Here is a 27,944-nt window from a genome sequence, read left to right on the forward strand (position 1 = left end):
TATTTCGGTCAAAGCCGATTGTTAATATTTTTGAAGGCATTGTTCAAGCCTACTTACTATTTTTATTAAATCGAAATAAAATATATATAAACAAGAGATGGAAGAAAATCGTGACCTTGTATTTTTTTTTAGAGGAAAAAGTTAACCATATTTGTAATTTTAATTGCATCGGTCACAAATCACAAATATATGATCTAAGGAATAATATTTTGTCGTCACAGCAACATGAACTGGTTGCACGAGAGTACGAGACGATCATAATTTCAGGACCAGTTAATGCGAATCTTTTGCGATCAACACAATACGAGTATTTTCTTAAAATTTGAGGGCGTAATCAGAAAATTTTAAATTTTGGATGGAATCGAGGAGCAATTATTGATCCGAAGTCCCAGACTACCTACTTTGCCTAGAGCGAATACACAGGCTACAGTTCTTCTTTTGAAAGTAGAGTAGTAGACTACTAATACGCATGCGGGTCCCGTTGTCAGTGACTCATCGGGGAAAACAGAGGAAAAAAGGAGCGAAGAAAATTTATTACAATGTACACGTGGCGTCCATGTAAAGCGGTAGGACGAAATACCGTTCGACGGTATCCCGGAGTGGAAGTGCATGCAACCCTCCGACAAATTTACTGACCGCAGAAGGGCAAACTCGTCAAAAATTTCCCTCCTTTTCAGGTTTTGAAGAACCTCTCACCAAAAGACCAAATCCCGTCTTCTTTAATCGTACCGTATAAATGCCAGTGCTTTTAATTATGTGCTCTGATTGCGGTCTCCCACTGTTTCCCCCAGTACTTTATACGAAGCCGAGCCCTATCTGTAATAAATTATCAGCCTCCTAAATAAATCTGATTTTTTGAATCAACCTTTTTATCATATCGCTTATGTTTTTTTTTCCCACAGTATAATATATCATTTGAATCTATTAATTTTTATTCAGAGTTTTAATAATATTTTGTACCATATATTTATTAAATGTCATATGTATCATTTTCACAGTGCTATGCTTCCCATTTAAAAAAAAAAAAAAACATGTGTGTTTAATACTGCTATTTGTTTACTTTTACATTGGATTATACACTTCAATTGTAATATTTTAAAAGTTAAAGGTAATATTCATGTTTAAAAAACTTAACAAGTTTATATCTAGTTTTTGAATGTATGTCTTCAAGAAGTCCGCCGACCTCATGCGCTCAAAGCAAGAAATAAAATAGTATGAGACAAAGGAAGCAAACCTAAATTCATGCTTCTGGGCTAATTTGAACGCACAAGTTAAATTAGAAACACTGAACACTTGTCTTTAACAACTATACATAGTTCTGTCATTTTTTTAAATATCAGTGTTTATTTTCTAAAAACTCGGGATAGACAAAAAAAAATCCATTCAAAACACTACAAGTTCAGTAACATTGGAGCTTGCGTTATTTTAAAATTCTAGATTTTTAAAGTTAAAAAGCACACACAACTAAGAGTATATGTTATGCTTTTATTACAAGATATTTTAAACAGCAACTTAACAATTATGTATTATATCTATTTAAAATAAAAAAATCTTAAATAACGTTGAATTAGTACATGAGCTTAACTATGCATAACATGTCATTAAAGAATATGAAACACAATGTTGCAAGAGAACGTATTGACTAATACAATATAAATATTTCACTGTTCGTGCTATTTACATATTTAAAAGCATAAATTAACCACTAAAATCTCATTAAAATTTGGTCTATGAATACTATGCTACTACACGTATAGATCGATATACTCTACGGATGACACAAAAAAGAAAATTAAAATGGAGGGCAACAAGGAATATTATAGGATACAACAAATATTAAGATAAAAAATGACACTTAACTTCCATAGCTATATTTTTTGAAAGCATCTAATTATCTACCATTTGTCCACAGATTTGACTTGCGTGAATACTGTAACACTACTTCTACATGCTGTATAATTATATAATATATTACATAAAATATATCAGTTAATTACAAAACATCCAATAACTATTTAAAGTGGTTCTATGATAGTTAAAAATAGATTGCAACTTGCACAACATGACAAAAAAATTGTACTTTCAAACAATACTTTTGAAAATTGAAGTTATAGGAAGTTATTAACAGTTAGTGTTAGTTATTAACAGTTATTTTGACAAAAAACGTGACAAAAAGGCAAATTTAAATTTTCCGATTATTTTTTCTATTCTTTTTTCTCGATTTAATGAACACACAAATAAATCATCAAAATAATGAATACTGTAAAATTGACCACTTTAACTATAAAAATAAAATGTACAAACTATAAAATTACAGGCATGCAAAATTCACAGATGATAACGATAAAATAAAATGTTGAAAAATATCAAGTTAAACTGTGAAATGAAAAGGTAAAAACTATAAAATTAGAATATTAAATAAAATTAAAAAAATGTCAATTTTCAATACTGTAAAATTGTAAACCTAAACTGTGAAAATAAAAAGTAAAAACTATAAATTTACAACAATGTAAAATTAGCAGGTGAAAACAATTAAATACAATTTAAAAAAATATAAATTTTCAATACTGTAAAATTGTGAATTTAAAATGTGAAAACAAAACGTAAAAATTATAAAATTTCAATAATGTAAAATAAGCATATGAAAATGATAAAATAAAATATAAAAAAAATACAAAAACAAAACATACAACCTACAAACAATAAATACTGTAAAATTTATAAATCTAAATTATAAATCAATTTCATATATACTGTAAAAATTTTAAATCTAAATATACATCCATCATATGTTCAACAAAACCAATATTCTCCACACATAGCATATGTTCAACACAAACAATAATATTCACCACAAAATAGCAAATGCAGAGCAAATCTGATCGGATTTGGAAATTTGGGAAATGAAATTCAAAAAAGGAAGGTTACATCATCGGCCAACATGTTTAAATAGGAGGATACGAGACCGTTCGAAGGTGGGGACTGAAGGCAGTTAAAGTCAGTTGAACCGGGAGTCGAATAAGGCTGTGGACAGACAGTGGACAAAACAGGATGAACAATAACCTTTTCTCATATTTTTTTACTTGAAAATATTTATTTTTGCTGTAAATAAATACATACTTAAACTCATCAAGCACAATTCCATCACTTTGATTATAGACATATTTTGTATCCCCTGTAAAACTTAAAACAATATAAAAAACAATATTTTCAGCTCCTCTGGAGCGTTAGCTCCATTGACTCTGTCTGTGATGGAGACATGGAGTTATATTAAATTAAGTATTTCTATTATTTAATTATTAAACTAAAAACTCCGGGGTGATAATGATACGTTTTAGATGATCTATAATGTAAACAACGGGGAGATGCGAAACATTTCATTGAAATTAGTAACGTTCTTATAAAAATTAATTGTGCATAAGAAGAGATGCGAAACATTTCCACTAACGGAATTAGTAAAGCAAAAATAATATTGGAGCATTCTTTCACTGGTTGTCCCTTGGATGCTTCTTAGTTTTTTTTTTTCTTCGGGTGGTGGTCTCTCTTTCTTCCCCACCCTGCTGTGCATTATCTCGGAGAGAGAGAAAGAGATAAGGGTTTGATTTCCTCAACGAAGTTATCTCTCATTTTTTAAAACAAGTAAGGTCAAATTGTAGGTGATTGTCTTCTGATTTTCGTGTTTGGTTGCTGTTCTTACCTACATTCTGTCGAAATCACCAAAGAATATCTTTCCATTGTCGAGTTCTTTGTTTTTTTTTTCCTCACTCTGGTTTTTTTGATAACTTTCAAACAAGGGTTTTAGGTTTTTAGCAACATTTAATTTTTGTTGGCGCAAACATGTATACAGAAGCCTACGCTTAAATTGGGTTCTTATTTGAATTAAGTTACAAAATGGATTTTAGACGACCTTTTTATAGCTTTAAATTCCCTGTTTTTTCCAAAGCAAAGTTATCTGACCCTGTTTGTGTAGTATTAGTGTCTTTTTTGGTATGAACAATTCAAAAACAAATAAGCTTGAAGATGTTCAACTCTTTCATAAATTCTCTTTTGATCAGTCAATTCTGAAAATTCCCTTTTACATGCAACAATTTTTAGCTTTGTCAATTATGTTTGAATTTCCCACCTTTCCATTACCAGCTCAAGCTTTAATAACAAAGCATTTATCCGTACTAAATTTCAAAGTTAAATCCTGAAGCTGGCCTTTTCTACTTTTTTCCAGATTATTAGAGAAATCAAGGCCCTAGACCTCCTCACAACCTCCAATTCTCTCCACTATGAAGCTTATACAAAGATGGCCAAACAAGTTTAAATTGATGAATTAATTTGTAAGATCTCAATCAAACTCTCTTCTCCTTGTCAATGGAGACTCAAGTGGAAAGAAAACTATCTAGCGACAGCACCTAGCTTCTAACAAAGTCACGCATGTCTTCCGCAATTGCAAAGTCACCAGCCATGGCCTCACAGCCCACCACCACAAAAATGAAGGCCGGCAACACCTCTTCCCGTAATCTCGCTGGGTCAGGATCAAGCAGTGCTGGGTCGAAATCCAACCTGAGCTCCAACTCCACCTCACTGCCACGTAAAAGAGGCATCAATGGTAATGGTACTTCTTCAAGTGCATCCATTGAAAACCCTATTCTGGAGAATGAAACCCATGAAACAGGTGAAAAAGAAGTTACAGTAAAAGATGCTGCTACTTCAGCCAAGTCTACTTCTTCTCAGAGTAGATTACAGAAAAAACCGCTGTCTCCTTCTGTGTACCGACCAGCTTCATCCCCGTACCACTCTCCAAAAACTCCATCTGTCAGACCAGCTAGTTCCCTATCTTCCAAGAAGGGTTCTGTGTCCTCTACTTCTTCGCGAGATGGTTCTAGCCATACCAGTACAGCTGCCAGTAGCAGTACTAGATTGAAACGGAACTCTTCTACCATGTCTACTGCTTCTTCTTCTTCCACTGCTGCTAATTATGCAGTGAAGACAACTATGTTGCACATGGCTAGGAGACGAGTTGGGTCAGAATCTGATTTAGTTACTAAGAAGAAAAGCTCAACTTCAAATGTAAAGGATTTGCAGGCTTTAATGTTGCCGAAGGTGGAGAATGCAAGTGATGACCGGGTTGGTAATTTTAATGTTTTATCTCTGGGTTTTAATTTTGAATATTGGCCAATGAATTGGTATCCAATTCCAAACTGGTTTGTAGGTTAGTGTCCTTGCTCCTCAATTGTGGAAATGAGCCCCACCTGTAATCAATTAAGCTTCCAGTTGGGCACAGATGCCTCAAAATTTGTATCCAATTGAGTATTAGTTAATTATGAGATTTGACAATTCAGTCTCCATTTAACTTTAATGGTCCTGGATCTAACCTAAAATAGCTTTAGCATACATCACAGAATTAAAAATTTGGAAGTACAGAATTTAAAAAAAAACCTGGAAATGAGGGGAGGAGCAATTTAGTCAATTACTCATCAGGGCATTGCAAGTACCAGAAGCACTAAATAAGATGCACAAAACCTGAGGATTTCATCCTTGGTGATACCTAACTGTGCTCTTGCTAATTATCTTAACTAAAAAAACTTTTCTAATTTTTGGCAGAGGTTGGATAGGAGAGGCCACCGAGTTTCTAATCTAAGACAATTGAGTTTGTCACCAAATTTGGAGGTCAGATACTAATTACAGTATGAATTAATTTTTGACATGTCCTTTGGTTATTCTACATAAAGTTTATTTATTCCATTAGCAAACTTTATGCTTGTCCTACTTATGCCATACATTACAAGGCATAAGAACTTTTCTTTGTGTAATTTTGTTCTTTGTTTTTCTTGTATCTAATATATTCCTCAATTTTCCCTATAGTTTGTTTATCTCAGAGATAATCGCTTGTCATCAGTTGAGGGTATTGAGGCTTTGCAGCGTGTCAAGGTTCTTATATTTACTTCTTAAGTATTTTCTCCAAGGAATTGGTCAGTACATACCAGCTGAAGTTCCATTCATGATATCAGCTTCTCTCCTGTTGTATGGATCTTAATTGAGGATAATGTAACTAGGCGTTGAAACATTACAGAAAACCCCTAAATTATACTGTACCTTACTTGTACCCTAAACTGATTCTGCAAAATAGATGCCTTTAAAAAGCCCAATATGATATAGTACCATAGCAGTGAGGTCTGTGGTGTTGTATACCTGTGGAATCTCAAATCATCACTGATGTGAAAAACTAACTTCATAATTCTTTCTCCACCATATAGGTTCTGGATTTAAGCTTTAATGAGTTCAAGGCCGCAGTTTTTGATCCTCTTGGGAATTGCAAAGGCCTACAAGTGAGTACATTACATTTTGCTATTTTCATATATCCTGTAGGGGGAAGTTCCATATCTAGCTAGCCCTGTGAATTCCCAGAGTATCCAATATACCTTGGCTTCCAGATCCACCTTGAAAGGATCCCTAATATGCCCTCTTGATGAAGCACCTTTCTCTATGGGTTTTAGAGGAAGGACATGTAGTCTGGGCGTTTTTTGAAATGAGAGGTATATTGGGTATTATATTTCTTAGATGCTTGAGGTTATTCAGGTCAATTCTTGTTCTGCAATACTGATTAATTCCTCTTAGCTCTATTACTGATATATTTTTTTCTTTAACTTATTGCTTTAGCAACTTTACCTTGCTGGTAACCAAATTACATCACTTGCTAGCTTGCCTGAACTCCCCAACTTGGAGGTACTTAGCCTTATCAATCCATCATTCTTTTATCTTATTTTGTTGAAATCACTAATCTCTCTCTCTCTCTCTCTCTCTCTCTCTCTAGTTCCTCTCTGTGGCACAAAATAAACTAAGATCCCTATCTATGGGTAGCCAGCCAAAATTACAGGCAAGTTTGTTTTTCAATGCACTTTTATTTATTTTATTTTTTATTTTTCTTCATTGTTGTCTTGTGAACCTTTCCTATCCCTACCTCTGTCAGGTGCTAGCGGCTAGTAAGAATAAAATATCTACACTGAAGGGTTTCCCACATTTACCCTCTCTTGAGGTAATGCAAGCTTTTATATATTTTTTCTTTTGACACTTGTCACTTTGTCAATTTTTGTAGCTGCATTTATTGTGACAAAGGATTACTGATACCTGGTCGGTACCAGACGGGATTGGTGCTAGTCAGGAATGTCTTTGTCCAATACGTAGTTCGTCCCCAAATTACAATATTATCAAGTTCTTTCTGACAAAATTATATAGTTTCATCAAAAGAATTGAACAGGCATGAATTTAGTCATATAATCCATATGATGGTTTCTTGCTAAATGGGAAAAACCAGTAGATATTATTTTCCATATGTTACGAAAAAAGAAGCTTTTCTTTTGTAAAATCTCTATCAATCCACTTCCATTTTATATTATGTTTAATATGGTAAGAATTTAGTATTGTATTTAAAATATTCGTTCTAAAATAAATGCAGCATTTGCGCCTGGAAGAGAACCCAATTTTAGAGATTCCTCATGTAGAAGCGGCTTCTTTATTACTCGTGGGCCCAACCTTGAGAAAGTTCAACAACCGAGGTACTGTTTCAATGGTTGTAGTGGGTTAGGGGTAGGATTTAGAGAGGTCGTTTGAGGGATTAGTTGGTTTGTTGAATTATGAAATCGTGTATAAGTTGGTTGTTATATAAACCTTGTATAAGTAATGAGCCAGGTGGCTGGTAAAGCGGTGCTTATTTATTTATTTAAAAAAAGAAGTTTGCAGCACGGTAACAGCAAGTCTTAACCACAACTTCTATACATATAATCTCATTTATATCATAATTTCCTAATATGAAACTTGGTAGCTAGCGTCTGGCCTTGTTTTGGGCCATGCTGATGATAATTTCCTAATATTGAAACTCATTGCAGTTAGCATCTGGCCTTGTTTCAGGCTATGGTGATGACTGGTTGTGTAATAATTTGGAATTGACTATACTAAGACTGGATCAACTGCAGTATCCTGACCTAATTAAAATTGCAGATCTTGTACCAAGTGAAGTGGAGGTAGCCAAAAAGTATCCTCCGCATACAGCTTTATGTGTTAGAAATGGATGGGCCTTCTGTTTTCCCGAGGCAGCTGCTGGTAGGGCCTAAAGCACTTTTTTATCATTTTTGTACTGTTTTTATCTGGCTCTTGCCGGTTGAATAACAGTTGGTAAGGTTTGACTACTTATTCTTTGCTTGGATTTCCATGCCTTATTTTGAGGGTTTATGTGATCAAGGTACAATTGGGATGAATTAATATCCCGAAATGATAATATACAGCTAGAACAATACTAGTTAGGTACCATGAACTTTTATTGGAGACCACAAGGAGCGAAGAAAAGAAAGCATACACATAAAAATAGAGGCAAGATAAAACAGAAAATAAATAAGAAAATTGGTTTGTATAAGTTTTTTGGTTATGAATAACATGATATAAACATCATTTAATCGTTTATTATATATTTCATTAAGACAACGTAGAATATTTATGTTCTTCTTATTTGTAATTTGCCTGAAAATCTTAAATGAGGTAGAATCAACCTTTTCCTTTCTCACTGAGCAATGGAAGGCCCGGGTACCGCCAGGCTACACTGTTGGAGAAGCATCTGTCGATCAGCCATTTGAAGATGATGCTTGCAGTTGTCATTTCACCTTCAACTATGCAAATGGCGAAAACCATGATTTGGCCCTCAAGTATAAGTGGTATGTTGGTGGTAGAACCCCTACCAATTTTTCGCATAATCATGGAGCGATAGATAAGGTACTTAAATTTTTTTTTTTCTGAAGATAATATTAATATCAAGATCTCTGGGCTCAACTTGCTTGCCCTTTGCAAACGAATTATACAAAATTTTGTACACTTCTTTTGTAAAATTTGAGACAAAAGTTGGATACAGAAACAGTAACTGCAGTGAAAATGCTATTTCCTAATTTAGTTTTTATAGATAATTTTTTTTATTTTGTAAAGGACTCTGCCTCCATGCTGGAATGAGAAACAGTCGGCTAGTTCTAAAATCATTATTCTTCTTCTATTAAGATATCACTTGCTTTTAAAAGGTTTATTGGCCAAAAAGAGAAGAAGTGGGAAGATTTTTAAAGGTCGAGTGCGTTGCAGTGTTAGATGGTGAAGAGTTTGGCCCAATTTTTGCAATAAGTAAAGCTGTTCTGTCAGGTATTACTTCCTCTCTCTTTGTTGTGCATGTGATTAGGGATTGTTTCAAAAGATATCCAATAGTTTGTAGAATATAATGCACATTAACTGAGTTTTTAGAAAATAAGAATGACCACCTGCCCTTAGTTAAGTGATCTTATCATACTTCTACTTATCATCCAATCAAATATCTTGTCCAAGTACTTTCCATTTTTCTTTTATCTAATTGTGTAAACCTTAACACTGAAATTATCAGTGGCTTTGTTCAAATATAATGAAGGTGTGAATTTGTCAACAACTAAGTAATTTCTAGGACAAGAGACTGATTAATTAGATTTTCCATGTCAAATACATGTCTCTTTTCTGCAAATAAGGAAAATAATGGGGCCCTTCTGCAGGCACCACTTAATTATTAAATTGCTCACGACTGCATCTTATTTCTTTTCATGCATCAGGCACTGGAATACCAAAGGTGGTAGAACTGACAGTAGATGGTGAGCTTGTAGAAGGAAATGTACTGCGAGGCTCTGCTAAGGTTGCTTGGTGTGGTGGTACACCTGGTAAAGGTGTTTCAAGGTTAGTAGCTTATTTTATTTCTTCTTGTTAATTGTTGTCATCACATTTACGACTAAAAACATGGGAGGCACCTTTGTGCTGTCAGCATGGGCAATTTGATATCACCTCTCTTTTTGGTCTGCTATGGTTTACAATTCTTTGTTATCCAAATGTCAAAGCTGAAATTGAGAAGGGTTTGACGTAGTCGATTATCATTAAATAAATGCCTGCTGGGACTAGGGGTGGCAACGAGCTAGCTCATCAGGAGCTAGACCCAGCTCGTGATCGGCCTGCTACAACAACCGAGTGAGTTGAGATTAAGGGACCAAGCTAGAATCTTAGCTCATAATCGGACCGAGCCAGTAGCGAGCTGAACCGAGCTGGCTCGTTTAGCACGCTGGGCTTTGTTTGGGCTAGTATCTTACAAATTTAAAAAAAGAAAGAAAAAGATAATGAAGCCCATCAAACAATGCATCAAATATTCATTTTTAAGTGCAGTTAATAGAATGAAACAAGCCCATCAAACAAAGCATCAAACATAGTAATTGGTAGAATGACAAAAATGCATGAATATTGAATAAAAAACAACAAATTGTAAACCCTAACCTTTCATCCAACGGGTCAGATCAAATCGTAAAAATCTATCTAACAAGCGACCTAGCTCGTGAGCGAGCTAGGCCCAGCTCAAACTCGTTTAATCTGGACCGAGCCATTAACGAGCTAGCTCATTAACAGTTCAGGCCAGAAATAAACAAGCTGTTAGCGATCGAGTCACGGACTGGTCCCCTCGTTAACAGTTCGGGCCAGCAACGAATGAGCTGTTAGCGATCGAGTCACGGACTGATCCCAATCGATCCATGAGTCATGAGCTTTTTTGCTACCCCTAGCTGGGACAAGACCTGCTAGCTATTGTGCCAGTTGGGTTGACTGTCAGGTTGGTGCTGCCAAATAGTTAACATGGTTGGTTTTGGATAGGTACTCAATATGTTTTTTTACTGAAAGTCATTGGGATAATGGGAAGTTTTGCCCGGTACTTTAAAAAAATATATAATATATATTTTTTATGGAAGAATCTAATTGTTCATTTATTCTTTCTTTTTCGTAGCTGGTCAAGGGAAGGGTGGAATAGTTCAGAGATAATACAGGGAGCAGAAAAGGAGGAATATAAGCTTACTCTAAATGATGTGAGCTCTAGTTTAGTATATATGTACACACCGATAACACAAGAGGGCACTAAGGGAGAAAGGAAGCATTTCAACACTGGCGTTGTAGAAGCAGGTGTTTCTTTCTTTCTTTTTTTATGCAAACATTTTCAAGAATGCTCTCTATTTTGAGGTGGGTTGCTATTCAAAATCAAACTTCCAGAATAAATAATGTTGTGTATAATGCAGAAAGATTCATGTGCAAATTCAGTTACAAAGACACCCAATAAAGGCTCCAGTTAACTGCAATTCTGCAATACACAGAAAAATAGTTCCATTTGAGGAAAGTTTTTGTGAGGTCATTGCACGGTTGAGGTTTAATCAGGGCTAAGTTGGAATAGTTTGTGACTTGATTTCTGCATGTAAAGTTGGGTTGTATTAGCTATTTGCAAAATTCAAATGGTACCATATCTGTCTCCTTGTGTAACTAGCTGAAATTTGGGTGTATATGCAGAAAGTGAAATTGTTTACTTGCCTCTTTGCTTGCTTTTGGAGGAATGCCTGACTGATCACTTTGTTACTTTTTTTTTCTCAGCTGCTCCATCTGTCAGCAATTTACAAATAGAGGGAGATGCAACAGAAGACAATACATTAATTGCTGTTGGGACTTACTTTGGTGGCAAGGAGGGCCCCTCAAAATATAGATGGCTGAGAGAAAAAGAAAACGGGTATGCACCAAGTACCTTTTTTCATGGATCCTTTTACTTGCTATTACTCACCATTATAATCATAGCACATAAATTTGATCCAGTTGAGATTCCATTGCAAGCTTTTGGATTTTGTTGGGTTTAATTTTAGCTGTATCTTTATACTTTTTTTTTTCTTTTTTCTGAGCAGTGAATTTGTGCTGGTATCATCTGGGACAACTGAGTATACCTTGACCAAGCAGGATATTGGATCACGTCTAAAATTCATGTACATCCCTGTTAATCTTGAAGGTTCGTTATACTGAATTTACAAACTTGAGGTATGTTAGCATGTTTTCATGTCAGCAAGTTTAACTGGATAAATACAATTTGTTTGACTTGCACAGGTGAGGAGGGTGAACCGGGTTATGTCATGACAGAGATCGTTAAGAAAGGTACATTCTTTTCTTTTCTTTCTCTCTCTGGGAAAATGTAGCAAATTTATGCATCTCAATGCATGCATACGTTGGCATACCTGTACATACATACTGTTGGCAAATAAAAACAGAATGGTAATCAGATTACCTTTTCTCCAAGTGTAAGATACTTGGATCAGTTGGGTGCGCACTATAAGAATCGTGTTACTGGAAGCCTGTGATGTGCTCAATGCTATCCATCTTTTTCGTATAACAGTGTTGTGAGATGGCTACTAGAGTCCCTCGTTTAACGGCAAACTTTTCTTATGTATGCATGTATAATATATCTAATTGATTGTAAAACCATGTTTCAGCTCCACCAAAAGTGATAAATTTGAAAATCGTGGGTGAGATGAGGGAAGGGAGCAAGGTGACAGCCACCTCCACCATCACTGGTGGTACTGAGGGATGTAGTAGGGTTCAATGGTTCAAGTCAACTTCTTCAAAATTTGAGGATGAAAATGCTCTTGAAGCCCTCACCACTTCCAAAGTAGCTAAGGTTAGAACAGGGAAGAATAATGGAATCTTCTGTATATGCTACTGTCCTTGTACTTCTTGTAAGTTCTATTCAAAAGCAAATAGTGTAGACCATCGCTAGTTTGTGAGATGTAAAACGTTGATTGCTTTGAGTTGCTATTGAAAATTAAAAGATAAAATTGAGATTTGGCCAGTTAATTACAAGGATTAACTTAGTCAAGTATGAGAATCTGAGGACGGACTTCTTTTTTTATACAATCTATACTGTTACGTAATTAACCTACTTTTATTCACTATTATTTGTTAATGTTTTTAGATGTTTAGAGTTCCTCTGGCCGCTATTGGATATTATATTGTGGCTAAGCTAACTCCTATGGCCCCAGATGGTGAAATTGGTGAACCGGCTTATTTTGTATCAGAAAGCATTGTTGAAAGTAAGATCTTAAATCATATTCATGGTTCATATATAGTAAGTTGGATTTTAGATTAGGTCCTGTTCATGAGTGCAGTACTGTTGCCCTGCCCATGTGAGAGACTTTGTGGGCCTTTGGTTTATCGTTGTTTTTTTAGGAAGGTTTATTGTTGTTAATTCTCTGTCCTTTTACTACATTACATTCATTATACTTGTTAATTTTAACAAGGATGAACAGCATATATACATGGTCAACATATATATACATAAGAGCCAATCAGATGTTGTCCGATCATCATTCTTGAAAAAGGCATCTTATACTGCATGTAGTGGTTAATATTGTCATTTGATTAGTTTTATATCATTTGTTATTTTTTTTATTTTGTTGTAGCTCTGCCACCAAGCTTGAATTTTTTGACAATTACTGGTGAGTTATCAGAGGGCGAAGTTTTGACGGCATCATATGGTTATATAGGGGGCTACGAAGGGAAAAGCCAATGCCGTTGGTATCTGCATGAGGTACTAAGATTACAATTGCACTATACCATTACATATGTGTGTAAGCCTCTTATGAATTCTTGTCTGCAATTGAAGCTAAACTATCCAATAGGAAAATTGATAATTGGGTGCTCTGTTGCTTAGTTGCACAACATGATTGATTGAGGCACAATAATACAATTAAAGGTCCACGATGCTCATATTGTGCTTCTATGAGTGTCGGCTGTTTCTAGTTTGATCTTTATCTAATTGGCCAGTCTCTTGGCAATTGCCAGAATGAAGGTGATGAAGGTGAATTGTTACAAGAGGCAACTGGACTTCTTCAATACAGGATTGCAAAAGATGCCATTGGAAAATATATTTCTTTTGAATGCACACCTGTACGAGATGATGGTACCATTGGTGAGCCCAGAATTCACCTTAGCACAGAGCCAGTTAGGCCAGGTACTTGACATTTTCTGATTCAAATTCTTAGTAACTCTTATGCTAGAACAGGTGGAGCAAATTTATCATTTTGGATTGGTGCAATTGGAGTTGAGCATGAAAACTTTTGCTTGTTTCCTGTTCTGCAGCAATGAAAAGCTGGTTTGCAATTGTTGACCGACGTAAAATGCACAATAGTTTTTTTATTCCATTTTTGCATCCCTTAGGCACTTCATGTTTAGTCTAAAATTGGCAAGGTACACCAGTTGGAAATTAAGTTTCATGAAATTTGAAACAAAAAAAAAAAGGAAAAACTTCTTATAAAAGTCGATGCATAAAGCCATTTATGAAAAGTGATTTATGGTTTGATACAAGCCTTAGTACCAAAATGATGACATATGGTAGTTAATCTACTAAATCCTTTGATTTGCCTGACAGGTAGCCCTAGATTAATTTCTCTAGATGTAGTGGGTCAACCTGTTGAGGGGACCACGCTAGTTGCTAACAAACGGTACTGGGGAGGTGAAGAAGGCGACTCCATCTTCCAGTGGTTTCTGGTACCCTATTTTTATTATTGCCATTGTCATTGTCATCATCATCATTTTTATTCTGAAATAAATATACCCTTCTCTTAGATCTTTTTACCATAATTTTGGAATAATTTTATGCATGTCCCTCCAAAACTTCATGTATACATCCAAAATGGGAACCCTCTTATACACCCCCTCTTAAAGCCTGCAATATGCTACAGATATCTCTAGCAATTATTTTTGAAAGCATTCAATACTACCTTTTGTTTGTGTTGTAGAAATAGAATGTTAGGAAGGAGAGATACTTTGGAGATCCTTCTTGATTTATATGATATTTCATGTTCTCTACTCTGTATGGTTTATATGACATTCCTTTTTTTTGGAATGTACATGCAAAAGAAATTTGAAATTGAAAAGATGTTCGGTTTATAGAGGTCTAATTGATATTGAACATATCCATTTTAATTAACCCTCTCACTGGCCATTTTCTTATGTTATTTCAAATTTGAGGGTAACTGAGTTTAAAATTGACTTAGTGAGATAATTCAGGGGCTTATTTAGTAATATCTAGTTACGCGTGTACCTTAATCGATGCTCATACTGAGGGTTAATTGAACCTAATCCAGATTTGGGTACATGTTTAACTAAAATGAGGTATATGTTGTATTGTGCTCCAGACTGATTCAGATGGTATCAAAACTGAAGTTGAAGGTGCTACAAGTGCTTCTTACACTTTAACATTGGGTGATATAGGATCCCGCATTTCTGTTTCTTGTGAGCCAGTCAGAAACGATGGGGCCCGTGGTCCAGTTGTTATTTCTGAACATCTTGGTCCTATCCTACCAGGTACGCTGATTGTTTTTTTTTTTTAGCAAACCATTCATTAAAATGCCACTTGTTTGTTTTCGAGCAAATAGTATAATACAATATAGCCTAACTAACATCAGTGCTTGGTTTTAGATTTGTTTCAACTCCTTAAGATTATATAAGGTTACTAGAAAAAAAAAATCAAGGGCAATTAAGTTAATTTTTCTTGAGGTCTCTGGCTTTAGCATATTATTCAAAAATGTCCTCTGAAATAGGTTTTGTATGCAATATGGTAAGTATTGGGTGTAGTTGCTGAATTCCATTTTTATTTGTGGCTACAATTACAAGTGATATTTTGCTTTTAGCATTTGTCTTGCGACTTTTCATTTTTATTATTTTATAATTTTGTTATCCAGGGCCACCAACATGTCACTCACTAGAACTTGTTGGGGCACCGACTGAAGGAGCATGCTTGAGCTTTGTTGCTGGCTACATGGGAGGGTAAACTCTTCTTGTTTTTTTTTGTCCTTTTCAATTTTCAAACATACAATGATGGGGAGACCTGTTATTTATTCAACTTCCTATTGTACATAACAATTATTGTAGTGTGAGAGGAAGCTGCATGCAAGAATGGTTCCAGGTGAATAGTGCCGGGGTGAAAGAAAAACTAACCGAGAACGGTGGGAATCCTCAATATCTCAAAAGTCAGCTTATCCACTTGTTTTTTCTCCTCTAATAATTTCTTTTTTTGTATAGAATTTCTTGATTTAACACTTGACTATATCGGGTCACAAATCGAGCTCGTCTTTACACCGGTACGAAATGACGGTCAAAGGGGGTCTCCGGTGAGCGTTATTTCAGATGTCATCATCCCAGGTGAGTGCTTTCTAATTTTGATGCTTGCTATCTGTTCATATTAGCACCATGCAGAATTAGTTAATATTAAAATAGAGCCCCAACTCAAACATGAATCCAAATAATGCACAAAGGAAATTTGAATTTACAAAAAGAAAGATAAAAGAAGCCTACTACAGGGCCGGTGAAATGTGTTAACACACTGGTACAGTACATAAACAGGTTTCTAGAGTATTTAATAGAGTTAGTTAGAAGTCAGTTAGCCATGTTAGTTAGACGTGGTAGTTAGAACTGATATCAACAGATCAGTTAGTTAGTTAATGGCAAGACATGTAATTAGCAAAGAGATAACTGATCTGTGCTCTATAAAAGAGATGTAATACAGCTTTGTAAGAGATTAACAAAAGATGAAAACAAAGATTTCTTTCTAAAATTCTTCTGTCTCTCGTTCTTTAGTATTTCATGTACTGTATTAATTTAGCAATATTTAGTTTTGTTTTTACCTAAATCCTTTGACAAATATTTAGTTCCTATTTCTTTCTGATACAGGGGAACCAAGAGGTGTTGAGCTGATTTTACCAGATTGTTGTGAGGATGTTGAAATAGTACCACTTAAAAAATATTTTGGAGGGAACGAAGGCCCTGGTATATACACATGGTACCGAATAAGAGAGAAGCCTGCTGAGCAAGATTTGATTTCATTAACGTCTTTATCTGAAGCTCTTCTCGTCTCAGAAACCTTGTGAGTTACCGCAGCTTTATGTTGGAAATTCCCTTTTCCTTACCGGCCAATGAAATAACGTATTCCTTAAGAGAAGATAAATTTACTAACCAAAAGTAAACTCTCCCCAATGCATAACAAACTATCCCTAGTTGTCCCTAGCATATAATACATGGTGCAGTATACCTCATTAGATATTCGGTCATGCCTTTTGTTACCTGTCTGATGTTTTGCGGGTGCTATTTTAGCCAGTATCCTCATCTTAAAAGAAAGAACTTTCTGTTATTAAATTCTTTTTAAACTCTTCCACCTTTTGTACTTGTCTGTTTGTATTCTGAAAAACAGAACTTACAAATCTTTGCTTGAGGATGTGGGCTTTTACCTGGCCCTAAGGTGGGTTCCAACACGGGATGATGGAGCAATTGGTGGTGCTTTAGTTTCCATCAGCCCTAATCCAGTAATGCCTGGTTAGTTTAATTCACTAAAAATGCTCTTCCCTTTGATAAAAGTTGTTGTAATCTCCACTGAATTCTCAAAACTCCAGCCGCATGCTCCATAATAATGGGAGTTGGTCCCAATTTAAGTCAACTAGGACCAAATTAGTCAAGTTTCCTTGATTAAGTCAGCTGATACTTGATTTAAACCATTGCCTCAACTCATTTTTTTTCAACTGAAACGAAAAGAAATATCAAGAGTTCGCAAAATCTGATCAAAGACTGATACAGATGGATTAGATTCTAGTTGTACCCAATAGTATGTGGCAATCCATGGGTAGTACTATAAGAAGGCCGCTCAAATTTTATTTCTTATTTTAGACCCTGATGTTATTCTTATTTATCAGCAAACGCAGTTGTATCGGGAGTTTGTTTGAAGGAGATAGGTAGAGGTGTATACGCTGGTGAAGGAGTATACTATGGTGGATACGAAGGTACAAGCTTGTACAGCTGGCACAGGGAGACAAGTGAAGGAACCCTTACAAGAATCGATGGTGCCGATTCAACCACATATGAAGTCACTGATTCTGACTACACCTGCCGTATATTGTTTGGGTAGTTACTCATTGTCAATCTCATATCCTATAGTTCAGTCAGGCTAAGGCTATGCTTTATGCCTCAATTAATCCTCAGTTTTACAAATGTGATCCATTTTATTTTTCCCTCAGTTGTGCAATATGCCTCAATTAAGCATAAGTTTAATCTCTCTCTAGGTACACACCGGTGCGATCTGATGGAGTTGTGGGTGATATTGTATTATCTGAGCCATCTGATGTGCTATACCCTGGTATTGCCAATTTTTTTTTTCTAGTAAAGCCTACAGTAGAAGACAATGTGGAATAAATGACAACTTGTATGCCTGTCTACCTTTTCTTATGTTATTTCTCAGAGCTCCTGCAAATAGAAAGCCTTTCATTGAAAGGGAAGGCAATTGAAGGAGACATGCTAACGGCTGTAGAAATCACACCAGATAACGAGTTGCAGAGAAATGTTTGGAGCAAATACAAGAGAGAGATTACATACCAGTGGTATGTTCAAGTAATGCATATGATTGCTATACCACCTCATAAATCACATGCATCTTTGTTTTTTTTTGTGTAATTTCACAAATTAATTTGGTACGACTTGGGTTGGTACAGGCATGACTTTGTCAGTGGATTTTGTTTTGGTGTTCTTTTAGATGGGTTATATGAAAATTAGATTATAAAACTTCATCACAATTTTTTTTATCTTTATTAATTTTTATCTCCATTTACTTTTCTCGGGAAATAGGTATTACTCAATAAACTCGGGTGAGACACAATCATATGAGATACTCGCTCATGCTTATAACTCTCGATGGTACAAGCTTCGGTATGAGGATATAGGACGGTGCATTAAGTGTGAGTGCACAGTTGTTGATGCTTTTGGAAGATCAAGTGTCCCAGCCTCAGCAACAACTTCCTCTGTTGTTCCAGGTTGTCCCTCCCTCCCTATTTAACACATGCACACACCCCACCCCACAGCCACACATAAACTTGTTGTTCCCTTAGCAAGGGTTTCAATTTTGAAAGAAATCCTGCAAATTTTGGCACTACAATTGGTACCAAACCTCACTCGTGTCCCGCTGGTCAGGGGATTTGTCCATAATGTTAGTTGGGGGAAATTAATGTTTAAGCATATAGATGCCCTTGATTAAATGAAAAGTAATACAAGTACCTATGAGTATAACAAACATGTAAATGGCATATATATGTATTATTTCTAGGGATACCTAAAATAGAAAAGCTTGAGATAGAAGGGAGAGGTTTCCACACCAACTTATATGCTGTGAAGGGAGTCTATACAGGGGGCAAAGAGGGAAAAAGCCGAATTCAGTGGCTACGGTCTATGGTCGGGAGCCCAGACCTCATCTCAATTCCTGGTTAGTGTGCATTTTTTCCACCCAACCTTTACTAAGCTATTTTTTGGGTGGCAAATGAAATTCTACAAAATTTCAAATAAAACTTAGAAGTTCCTTGTACCACCTAGCACAGTTGGATGAGGCATTGCCCTCTGTGTGGGAGGTCACAGGTTCAGAACCCACTGCTCACAGTAGGGTTGATTTTAGGGCTTTGACCCTCATCTCATGCTAAAAATAAAATAAAAATCATTATTAGGTTATTATGATGGAAATGTTTGTTAGAATTTTGATGAACTGGATTTCCCTTTGCACTTCACCCTATTCTTTCTTGCTCTTAGATAAGCTGATCAAATCAAAGTTAATCAGTTCTGGCTCTCTTTACCAAATTTTCTTATGGTTCTTTTAGCTGTTATCGGGCTTAGTCTAGTATGATGAATATCACAACAAGTTGATCATTTCTAGTTGATCTGTTCGTTTTGGTCTGATGTACAAGTTTTTTAGTTAAATAGTTTGGATTTGTTTGATAAATAACTATCAGTTCTCACATTTTGCTTTAAAAATATTACAGGAGAGGTCGGGAGAATGTATGAGGCAAATGTAGATGATGTGGGGTATCGACTGGTTGCAATTTATACTCCTGTGCGGGAGGATGGGGTTGAGGGACAGCCTGTCTCTGTCTCAACTGAGCCTATTACAGTTGGTAGGGTTTCAAAATGCTCTTTGACTTGCTCCTAAAATTTTACGAGTATATTAGCCGATAGATTATGGATTTCCCATGTGAATACATAAGAGCATTTATGAAACAAAGGTTTTGAAAAAAATTACTAGCAGCAGCCAATACACTGCATGATCCTGATATTGTATGTCTTATGTATTGATCTTTTTATTATTATTTCTTTGCATTCAGAACCTGATATTCTTCAAGAAGTGAAGGAGAAGCTCACCCTTGGTTCCGTGAAGTTTGAGGTCATCACACTTTTGTTACATTCGTTAATTTATTTATTTGTCTATCATAAAGTGACTCTGGAAGGGAAATCCAGAGTTTTAGACTCTTCATATTAATCTACTTCACATGCATTGGGTTTTCAACCTCTTGATCTGACAAAAGTTGTGTTCAGAACTTCACATAACTCCTTTTATAAATGATAACATGTTTTGTTTAAAATTTGAAACAGGTATTGCGTGACAAAGACCACTCTGAGAGAAGGGTAATTAAATTTTTAACCCGCTAAATATTCATCGGAACCTTTTTATGTCATAGCACCAATCATTTCTTTTATTTGTACAAATCGTTCATGATTTATATCTATTGCTGAAAATCCCAAAGCTTAAAGATTACTCGGTGACTGTTTGAAAACCTGAGCTGCATTAGGCCTATCATTTACTTATTACATAAATTTGAAATTATTTAAATGTTTACGAATCCAGCTGATCTCCAAAATAAAATTGTTCACTATGACATCTTTTTTTTATTCAACTCTTTCACTGGGCCAATTTTCAAGAAAGCAGGACCACAGGGTAGAATGACATATCCCACTTATCATTACTTGTCCACTTAAAAGCGTGTAGTTTTGACAAGAACCAGAAATTTTGATGTCGTTCTCTGGATGTTGGGAAATTATGGGAATTAATTTTTGTTGCTTGTGAAAATAATCTTGCCGGAGTATCAATGGTTTGGGTTGGTAAGTGTTATTTTATTTTCACAGGCTCCAGGAGTTGCAAATTTAGAGAAGAGGATCTTAGAGCTTAGCAAGAAGCGAATGAAGGTTGTGAAGCCAGGCTCCAAGGCTTCGTTTCCCTCCACTGAAGCACGGGGCTCCTATTCCCCTCCTTTCCATGTACGCTTTTATTTATACCCCTTGCATAACTTTCAAAGTCACAATAGTCCCTGCATGTGTATATAATTCTGTATCAAAAATTGTAATTCTAGAAAGCCTCCCTTGTATTAGTTTATCTGAACACATGAATTTGTAGTTTTTTGTACGAAGAAAGTAAATCACTGTTTCCCAAACCAATTTGATGAAAAAATAAAAAGAACAATAGAACCTACCGTTTTGCCACGAATAATAAACATTTTATTGAATTTTCTCTTTCCAGTAGAGAAAGATAAAGTAGGTGAAGTCCAAAAGCATGTAGGATATGAAATTGGTTAGGTTAAATTTCAATCTAGGGTCGCGGATCATTTTTTTTATATTTTAACTGATGTTTTTTTTTTTGCTTCTATTGTTGGTGCTCAACCTGCCTGAGGCCTGAACTGACACATTATTACCTTTTTCTGATCTATTGAATATACATTTTATTTTCTCGATATATTATACCTGTTTTATGTGGAGTATGTTAGACAATCATTTGTATTCTTTGTTTGGTTGAACTTATTTGGTTAGCTTTTTATATTGTTGTGAAGTTTAGTTGATCCTCACTTCAGAATTAGTGGAACATAGAATTAGCCTAATATGAACAAAAGAGGAGCTTAAATAGATACCAACTGTTATCATACCTCAATAGTCTTGCAGGACACATGTTTACTACCACTGTTGGTTGAGTTACTTGCTACAACGCATCATAACTAGTATTATTCAAGGCTGATTAATGTTGACAAGAAAAGCAAAATGTTTTGGGCTTTTGTAGGTTGAGCTGTATAGGAATGACCAGCACCGGTTCAAAATTGTGGTGGATACTGAGACAGAAGTCGAATTGATGGTACAAACTCGTCATATGCGTGATTTGATTGTGCTTGTATTAAGGGGACTTGCGCAGAAGTTCAATAGCACCTCTCTAAATTCTCTCCTGAAGACAGAATCATGATACTCCTGCTGTGAAGTGGCAAGAAAGATTAAGATGACTTCCAGGACAGTATATAACGAGCTCCAAATTAGTGTGCTTTGAGTGTGTTTATTTCAATGTGTGATTTGATGATCAACTTGACTTGGATATGAGAAATAGAGTGAAAATGACCCGATCGAAAAAAGTGAGGTTAGCAAAATTTTTAATTCAGGTCTATACGACCTTTTACCTAGTTTGCTTGGTTTTGTGATGTAAATTCTGATCCTCTAATTGGATAGATGCTTGTATAGAATTGTATGTACAATTTGGAAAAAGATTTTCGAAAGTGCTTGTTTTGATCAATTCTGCATGTGCGTCTATTTTGCACGGGGCAATTGTTTAATGAAAAAAACAATTTACAACCTTCAAAAAAAAAAAAAAAAACTTATAATAGACGTTATTAAGGGCGAAGAAATTTTAACTTCATCCCATGCTTCGGAGCAAAAGCTAATTATATATTATTCTTCAATATGCAGATTAGCAAACAAGATATAATGCTGGAGCCAATTGACAAATCGTTAAATTAAACTCAAATGCTGCAATTGTGTTATTTACCGCGAGTTTAGCAGTAGATAGTTTAATAAAAATAAAGTTAAATTGAAAAATGACATCATCAGTTCTGTAGTATTGAACTTCTGCCGACCATTATCAACCAAAAATTCTCAATGATGTTGACCGTCTTGTACTAGAGAATTATCTGCCAGTTTACCAATCTTTTTCTCTTTGAAACTTTGTTTCTTTTGCCATTTTGTTTGGGAACCAATTCTAAAGCTATAATCATGTTTTAATTGCTTCATTCCCTCCGTTTCTAAATTTCAGTCAAGTTGGATAAACCATTGTAAAGTGATTTCTTCTCCATATGCATTAAACAAGCACATAAATGGTAAATAAAATAAACGGAATAATTATATGATGTTTTAAGAACTATAATTTAATATAGTGGCAAAGACAATGCTCTCCATGTGGGATGTCCAGGTGGGAGATCTCTTGTGAATTTACAAAATTTACTATAAAAATCATAGATAAAACCTTTTGCAAGGATTAATTTTACAAGAACCACTTGTACAACAGAAATTTTTTCCCATAGATTATAGGAAGTACATAAGGTTTTACAAGTACAAAATATTATTTTATGTGATTTTTTTTAAAAAGCTTGATTATATTTTTTAAATCCAGCTATTAGAAGTTTACTTCAATAATGATCACACCTAATGTGATATGTTCTTTTTATTATGTTCATTTATAAAAAAAAGGGTTTGTTTTTCTTATCTTCTTAACTATATGGCATCATTTGTACTTTTGGTCCATTTGATGTTCTTCTTCTTCACTAATTGTACAATATATTGGCTCGTACTTTTTTGTTGGATTATAATAAATCGTGTATTTAGTGTTACTGTTATCATCTTCTTCATTATTGTGTGGGTTCCCCCTAATTTATTGTATGAATTGAATTGTTATATTGTGTGATTTTCTATCGAAACTTTTGTGCATATTTTTATGTTGTGTTCAATTTTATAGTTTATCTCAATTCAAATTTTAACGTCTCTCCGACATATCGTTATATTTTTGGAGGAAAAAACGGAAAACAATCCTAGTTTATACAACCGTAGATTTTTTTTTCAGTAACAGTCATTAACTGATGACAAGTTATGATACGCTTATATTGGGTTTCAGCTAGACGCTGATATATATAATTTTTAGCAAGTCACTAAACTGATGACAAGTTGTGATACTTATTTGGGTTTCAGATGCTGATAGTCCCTTCATTTATTGTTCGCTTTAATTGTATTTAATTAGCCAAAATACCTTACGCGTGGGTGATTTAGAATTTTAGATCACCGGTGGAACTTAAAAAAAATGACATGATAAAAAAACCATGATATACATATTTTAGAAACCAATTCACAAACTTTGCACATAGCATTTATTCTATGATGCCCAAACTTTTGAAGCCCAGTACAATGCCAACTCCCAAGATATGACCCACAGATCCACATGCCAATGTGTCAGCCAGGGTGAACCCGGCAGGATCACCGGTCTGGAGCCCTGAATCGCGTGCCTCGAGTTTAAGACCGGCGGTGGATTTGCGGTTGGCAGATGGGGCGAGACCGAACCGACCAGCAAACAACATCAAGCTTGTTGTTGTGACCATTACCTAGACCCATAATTTAAATGACAAAATTAATGTCAAGTTGTATACTAAATAAGCACAGTTAATGTTAACTAGATCTTTAACTTCCCCAACCCACTCCAAAATAATTAATAATAATCATAACCATCGATCTTTTCAAATTCATTTATGAGTTATTATATATAGTAGTTAAGTACTTACAAGGTTAGTGGATGAGCCGATGAAGTCGCATCGCACGCCCATTCTTTTGCCGCTTCTCCTTACCGGTAGCATCACCTGAGATAAACAATAGATGAAACGCCCACAAGTTAAATTTTAAATATATTAGCATCATTTTATATTATTAATTAATGCTTAGTTCATATAATTAAATTTTGAGAATTTCAATTTGAACAGACCATGGAACGCTGTGCTGTGACGCCGTTGAACTGTGGGAGGGAAGCCATTACAGTTGTCGGAGAGGAGACTCTGCAAGCCATTTTTGTAATTTATCAGATTATTTTTTGAATAAGTTGGGCTCCTTTCTAGCAAGGAAAAATAGTAATGGAAGAAACAGAGGCTATAAAGCGGACAACCGATGCAGGGAAAAGTCTCAGCCAAATTAAAGATGTGTGGTTTGGAGCTTCTCTGGAGGATTGTCTTCGGATCCGTGGTGCTGATGTGGCATCCTCTGGTTAGACTTCCTGTCTCATGGGATAAGATGATATATTGTCAACTTGTCACGCTTTTACGTACGGTCACTCCACGCCAGCTCTACGTTACAGGGCCGAGACACCTTTTTTTTCTAGTATTTTATAACCAGCTCGGAGTATAAATTTTCACTTAAAGTAGATTTTCTATATTTTAGATAGGTCCGAATATTTTTATAATTCGACTGAAACTTCATTCCATTAACCTTTTTATTTTTTATTTTTGCTTAGCCATCATATCCGAGTGCGCCTCCCAAGTAGTTTAACGGAAATTTTTTTCAATGTTGTCTAACTTTCATTTTCAGCGTTAATATCAAAACATTTAAAACTATGTTTATAACATTTTACAATGCTACTCGCAAGCATATAAACCTCTGTATGAAAGCATTAAAATTCTAAATCTGTATAATTTTAACTCCTAACTATTTTTGTCTTCAAGCCAAAAACGAAAAGATTCATTTCACCCACTATTTTTTATTTTTTCTCTGATCATTATAATTTATTTTTTCGACGATCCGTGATGAATTTTACGAATCTAAAAATACGAACGTTTTCTATTTGATTTCATCTTTCAAATAAGATCCATGAATAAATACTTTTGAGTAATTTTAAAGTCATTTATTTTTTTTAAGTAAAACTTATGAGTACTTTAAATTTTCAAGTTTTCAAATCTGAGTCTACAACCATTAAAATTTTTAAGGCTTTGTACATGAGGTTTATATGCTTTGTAAATAAGCTTTGTAAATGCAGTGTTATTGTTGAGGTTTATATGCTTTGAAGTGTTATTGTTGAGATTTAAATTCTTTGTATATGAGATTTATATGTTTTATTCTAGAGATTTAAAGTGTTATTAATGAGGTTTATATGCTTGTACATGAGGTTTATATTCTTGTAAACAAAGGTTTAAATTATTTTGAATTAAAAAAAAAAATCTAAAAGTCACAAAGATTTAAAGTGGTAAAAATAAATTACGACACAAATATAACTCGAAAGTTATTCTTCATGGATCTCATTTGAAAGAGAAAATCGGGTAAAAAATGTTTATATTTTTAGATTCGCAAAATTTATTACGGATCGTCGAGAAAATAAATGAGAATAATCAAAGAAAAAGTAAAAAAAGTGGGTGAAAGAAATCTTTCCGTTTTTGGCTTGAAAACAAAAGTAGTTAGGAGTTAAAATTATACAGATTTAGAATTTTAATGCTTGCAGACAGAGGTTTAAATACTTGTGAGTAGCATTGTAAAATGTTATAAACATAGCTTTAAATGTTTTGATATTAGCACTGAAAATGTAAGTTTTTTTCTGTTAAATGATAAACCTAAATTATATATAGACATTCGATCTAATTTTTATCACAAAATAACACCAAATATCTTGTATTTTGAATATAAAGTGAATAGAATACACCTAGAATCAAGTTAATTAGTTTGTTTGGTTTTAATTTGCAGAAAATAAAGAAAAATAAAAAAAACCAAAGAAAAATGTCCACTGCGGATGCACGGTTTGCGATACAGTCGCACTAAGTACTTAGATGGATTTCTGGACGCGCGCCAATTTTAAAAAGGTATAATAAGCTATTCATCAAAATCCGTGTGGACGCACGGATTTCGATGCGGCCGAAATCGAAAAACCGAGTCCAGTGCGGGTGGCCTGACCGCACTGTAGCAGAACGCATAACTAGAGCCTGAACTTAAAATAGCCATAACTTTTGACTCGTAACTCCGATTTGGGCTTATAACCACTTTTTGGAAAGCTAACGAGAAGATTTACAACCTGAGAATCTAAAAAAGGAAACTCGGAGTCGGAGCATCCGCCTGGACCCACAGACAGCCATAAATACGCGTTTTTAACACGGTTTCTATTTCTGGCGCACCAAGGATGTGTTTTGACAGCCAAACGTTGACAAGGCAACATGAGAAACAATCCAAATATAGCACCCACTAACTCCACTTCCTAGCCTCTTAATTGGGCATAGCCCTTGGCTATAAAAGAGGGGGTTCATTTCAAAACACAACTCTCATCTATCACTCTCACCCCTTGGTGCATTTCTATTTTCAAGGAAATACACACTTAGCGTAAAATTCTGCAGCCAAGGAAAGCTTGTCTAGGAGGGAGAAGAAGGAGATTCGAGCAAGAAGTCGGCAAGATTGAGGGTTTTGATCCAATAAAGGGTGTAATCATTTCTTTATTTCATTTCTTCTTATTTTTGCCAAACTTTGTAATGGATCTCTCCAGGAGGGAGTAGATCTCTCTCTAGGGGTCTAGGTCAATGCATGAACTTGTTTAATTCTATTTTATTTGGATATTTGTTTTTGTTATGATTATTTTTATGGGATTTGATTGTTAATTTATGTGATTTATCATTTGTGTTAATTACATAATTAGTACTTGAATTGTAGTTATCCCGTTTTGAATTCAAAAGAACCAAAATTCACTAGGATCAATAGGATAGTACCAAATTATGAATGCAAATACTCTAGGTTTGGATTAGGATCTAACCAATTTATAATCTAAGCCGGAACTACAAAAATTAAGGTTAGGAACTTGGTGAAGGAGCTAACCGTGAAGCCAAACCCTAATTAGGACATCTCAAATCGAATCGAGTATTGGTATGATGGACTTAATCGTGAAGTACCAATATTTGAGGAGATGAGAGACTAACAAGAGCTTATGGTCTAGGTAGCTAGGGTGAAGGACCTAATCGTGAAGTCCGAATTACTTAGACACGTTATTAATTCACGAAACTAACCCTTAATGACATATTAGGTTAGAAACCTCATCAAATCATACATGAACTTAAACAAATACCGAATAGATAAAATTAGCAAGGAATTGTAGACCGAATACCCCTAGATCTCATTTACTTGAAAGCAAACCAATCTTTTTTTCTTTTATTTACTTTAATTGTTTTAAATTCCTCTCTCTCAGGTATTGAATCCAAAACTTAGGAATTGTTAGAACTAACCCCCTCAATTTACTTTTATTGCACTTTACTTTCTTTTATTTTCTGAAATTAATTGACAAAGTACAAAACCTAGCTTTTAACCATATTCCCTGTGGATCGATACCCGATAATATACTACGCGGTAGGATTGTATATTTGCAATCTGAACCAAAAGTGTATTTAGGGATAAAAGGTATAGTACTCAGTTTCAGTACAACAAGATGTACCTTTTATCCCTAAATACACTTTTGGTTCAGA

General features: G+C 34.9%; 2 protein-coding genes across 4 annotated transcripts; one reads left to right on the forward strand and one right to left on the reverse strand.

Moving 5' to 3' along the window:
* Positions 1-3,431: 3,431 nt before the first annotated feature.
* AIR9 (Outer arm dynein light chain 1 protein) lies at positions 3,432-22,208 on the forward strand. 3 transcript variants are annotated; one of them, XM_078306573.1, is made up of 38 exons: positions 3,432-3,639; positions 4,220-5,115; positions 5,593-5,658; positions 5,854-5,919; positions 6,246-6,317; positions 6,649-6,714; positions 6,803-6,865; positions 6,959-7,024; positions 7,445-7,544; positions 7,987-8,088; positions 8,525-8,751; positions 9,048-9,162; positions 9,597-9,717; positions 10,802-10,974; positions 11,434-11,566; positions 11,736-11,836; positions 11,932-11,979; positions 12,315-12,499; positions 12,794-12,911; positions 13,281-13,408; positions 13,663-13,831; positions 14,249-14,367; positions 15,018-15,186; positions 15,564-15,648; positions 15,754-15,827; positions 15,904-16,023; positions 16,552-16,744; positions 17,069-17,190; positions 17,565-17,772; positions 17,931-18,004; positions 18,107-18,245; positions 18,490-18,674; positions 18,965-19,120; positions 19,668-19,799; positions 20,007-20,065; positions 20,275-20,307; positions 20,806-20,937; positions 21,728-22,208. In XM_078306573.1, the coding sequence occupies exons 2-38, from the start codon at positions 4,423-4,425 to the stop codon at positions 21,902-21,904; spliced, it is 4,989 nt and encodes a 1,662-aa protein (XP_078162699.1). In that variant the 5' UTR covers positions 3,432-3,639; positions 4,220-4,422; the 3' UTR covers positions 21,905-22,208. The 3 variants fall into 3 exon arrangements, with proteins under 3 accessions (XP_078162699.1, XP_078162701.1, XP_078162700.1); XM_078306574.1 differs by having other exon boundaries at positions 3,473-3,652; XM_078306575.1 differs by lacking the exons at positions 20,007-20,065; positions 21,728-22,208 and having other exon boundaries at positions 20,806-20,921.
* Positions 22,209-23,785: 1,577 nt separating this feature from the next.
* On the reverse strand, positions 23,786-24,733 carry PSAK (photosystem I subunit K). Its single transcript, XM_078306576.1, has 3 exons — positions 24,452-24,733; positions 24,255-24,329; positions 23,786-24,077 (listed from the first exon to the last, which is right to left on the reverse strand). Exons 1-3 carry the CDS (start codon positions 24,530-24,532, stop codon positions 23,847-23,849), a joined length of 387 nt encoding a protein of 128 aa, XP_078162702.1. The 5' UTR covers positions 24,533-24,733; the 3' UTR covers positions 23,786-23,846.
* Positions 24,734-27,944: the final 3,211 nt, after the last annotated feature.

This window comes from Carex rostrata, chromosome 8, assembly GCF_964058835.1.
Source record: "Carex rostrata chromosome 8, lpCarRost1.2, whole genome shotgun sequence".
Lineage (NCBI taxonomy): Eukaryota > Viridiplantae > Streptophyta > Magnoliopsida > Poales > Cyperaceae > Carex > Carex rostrata.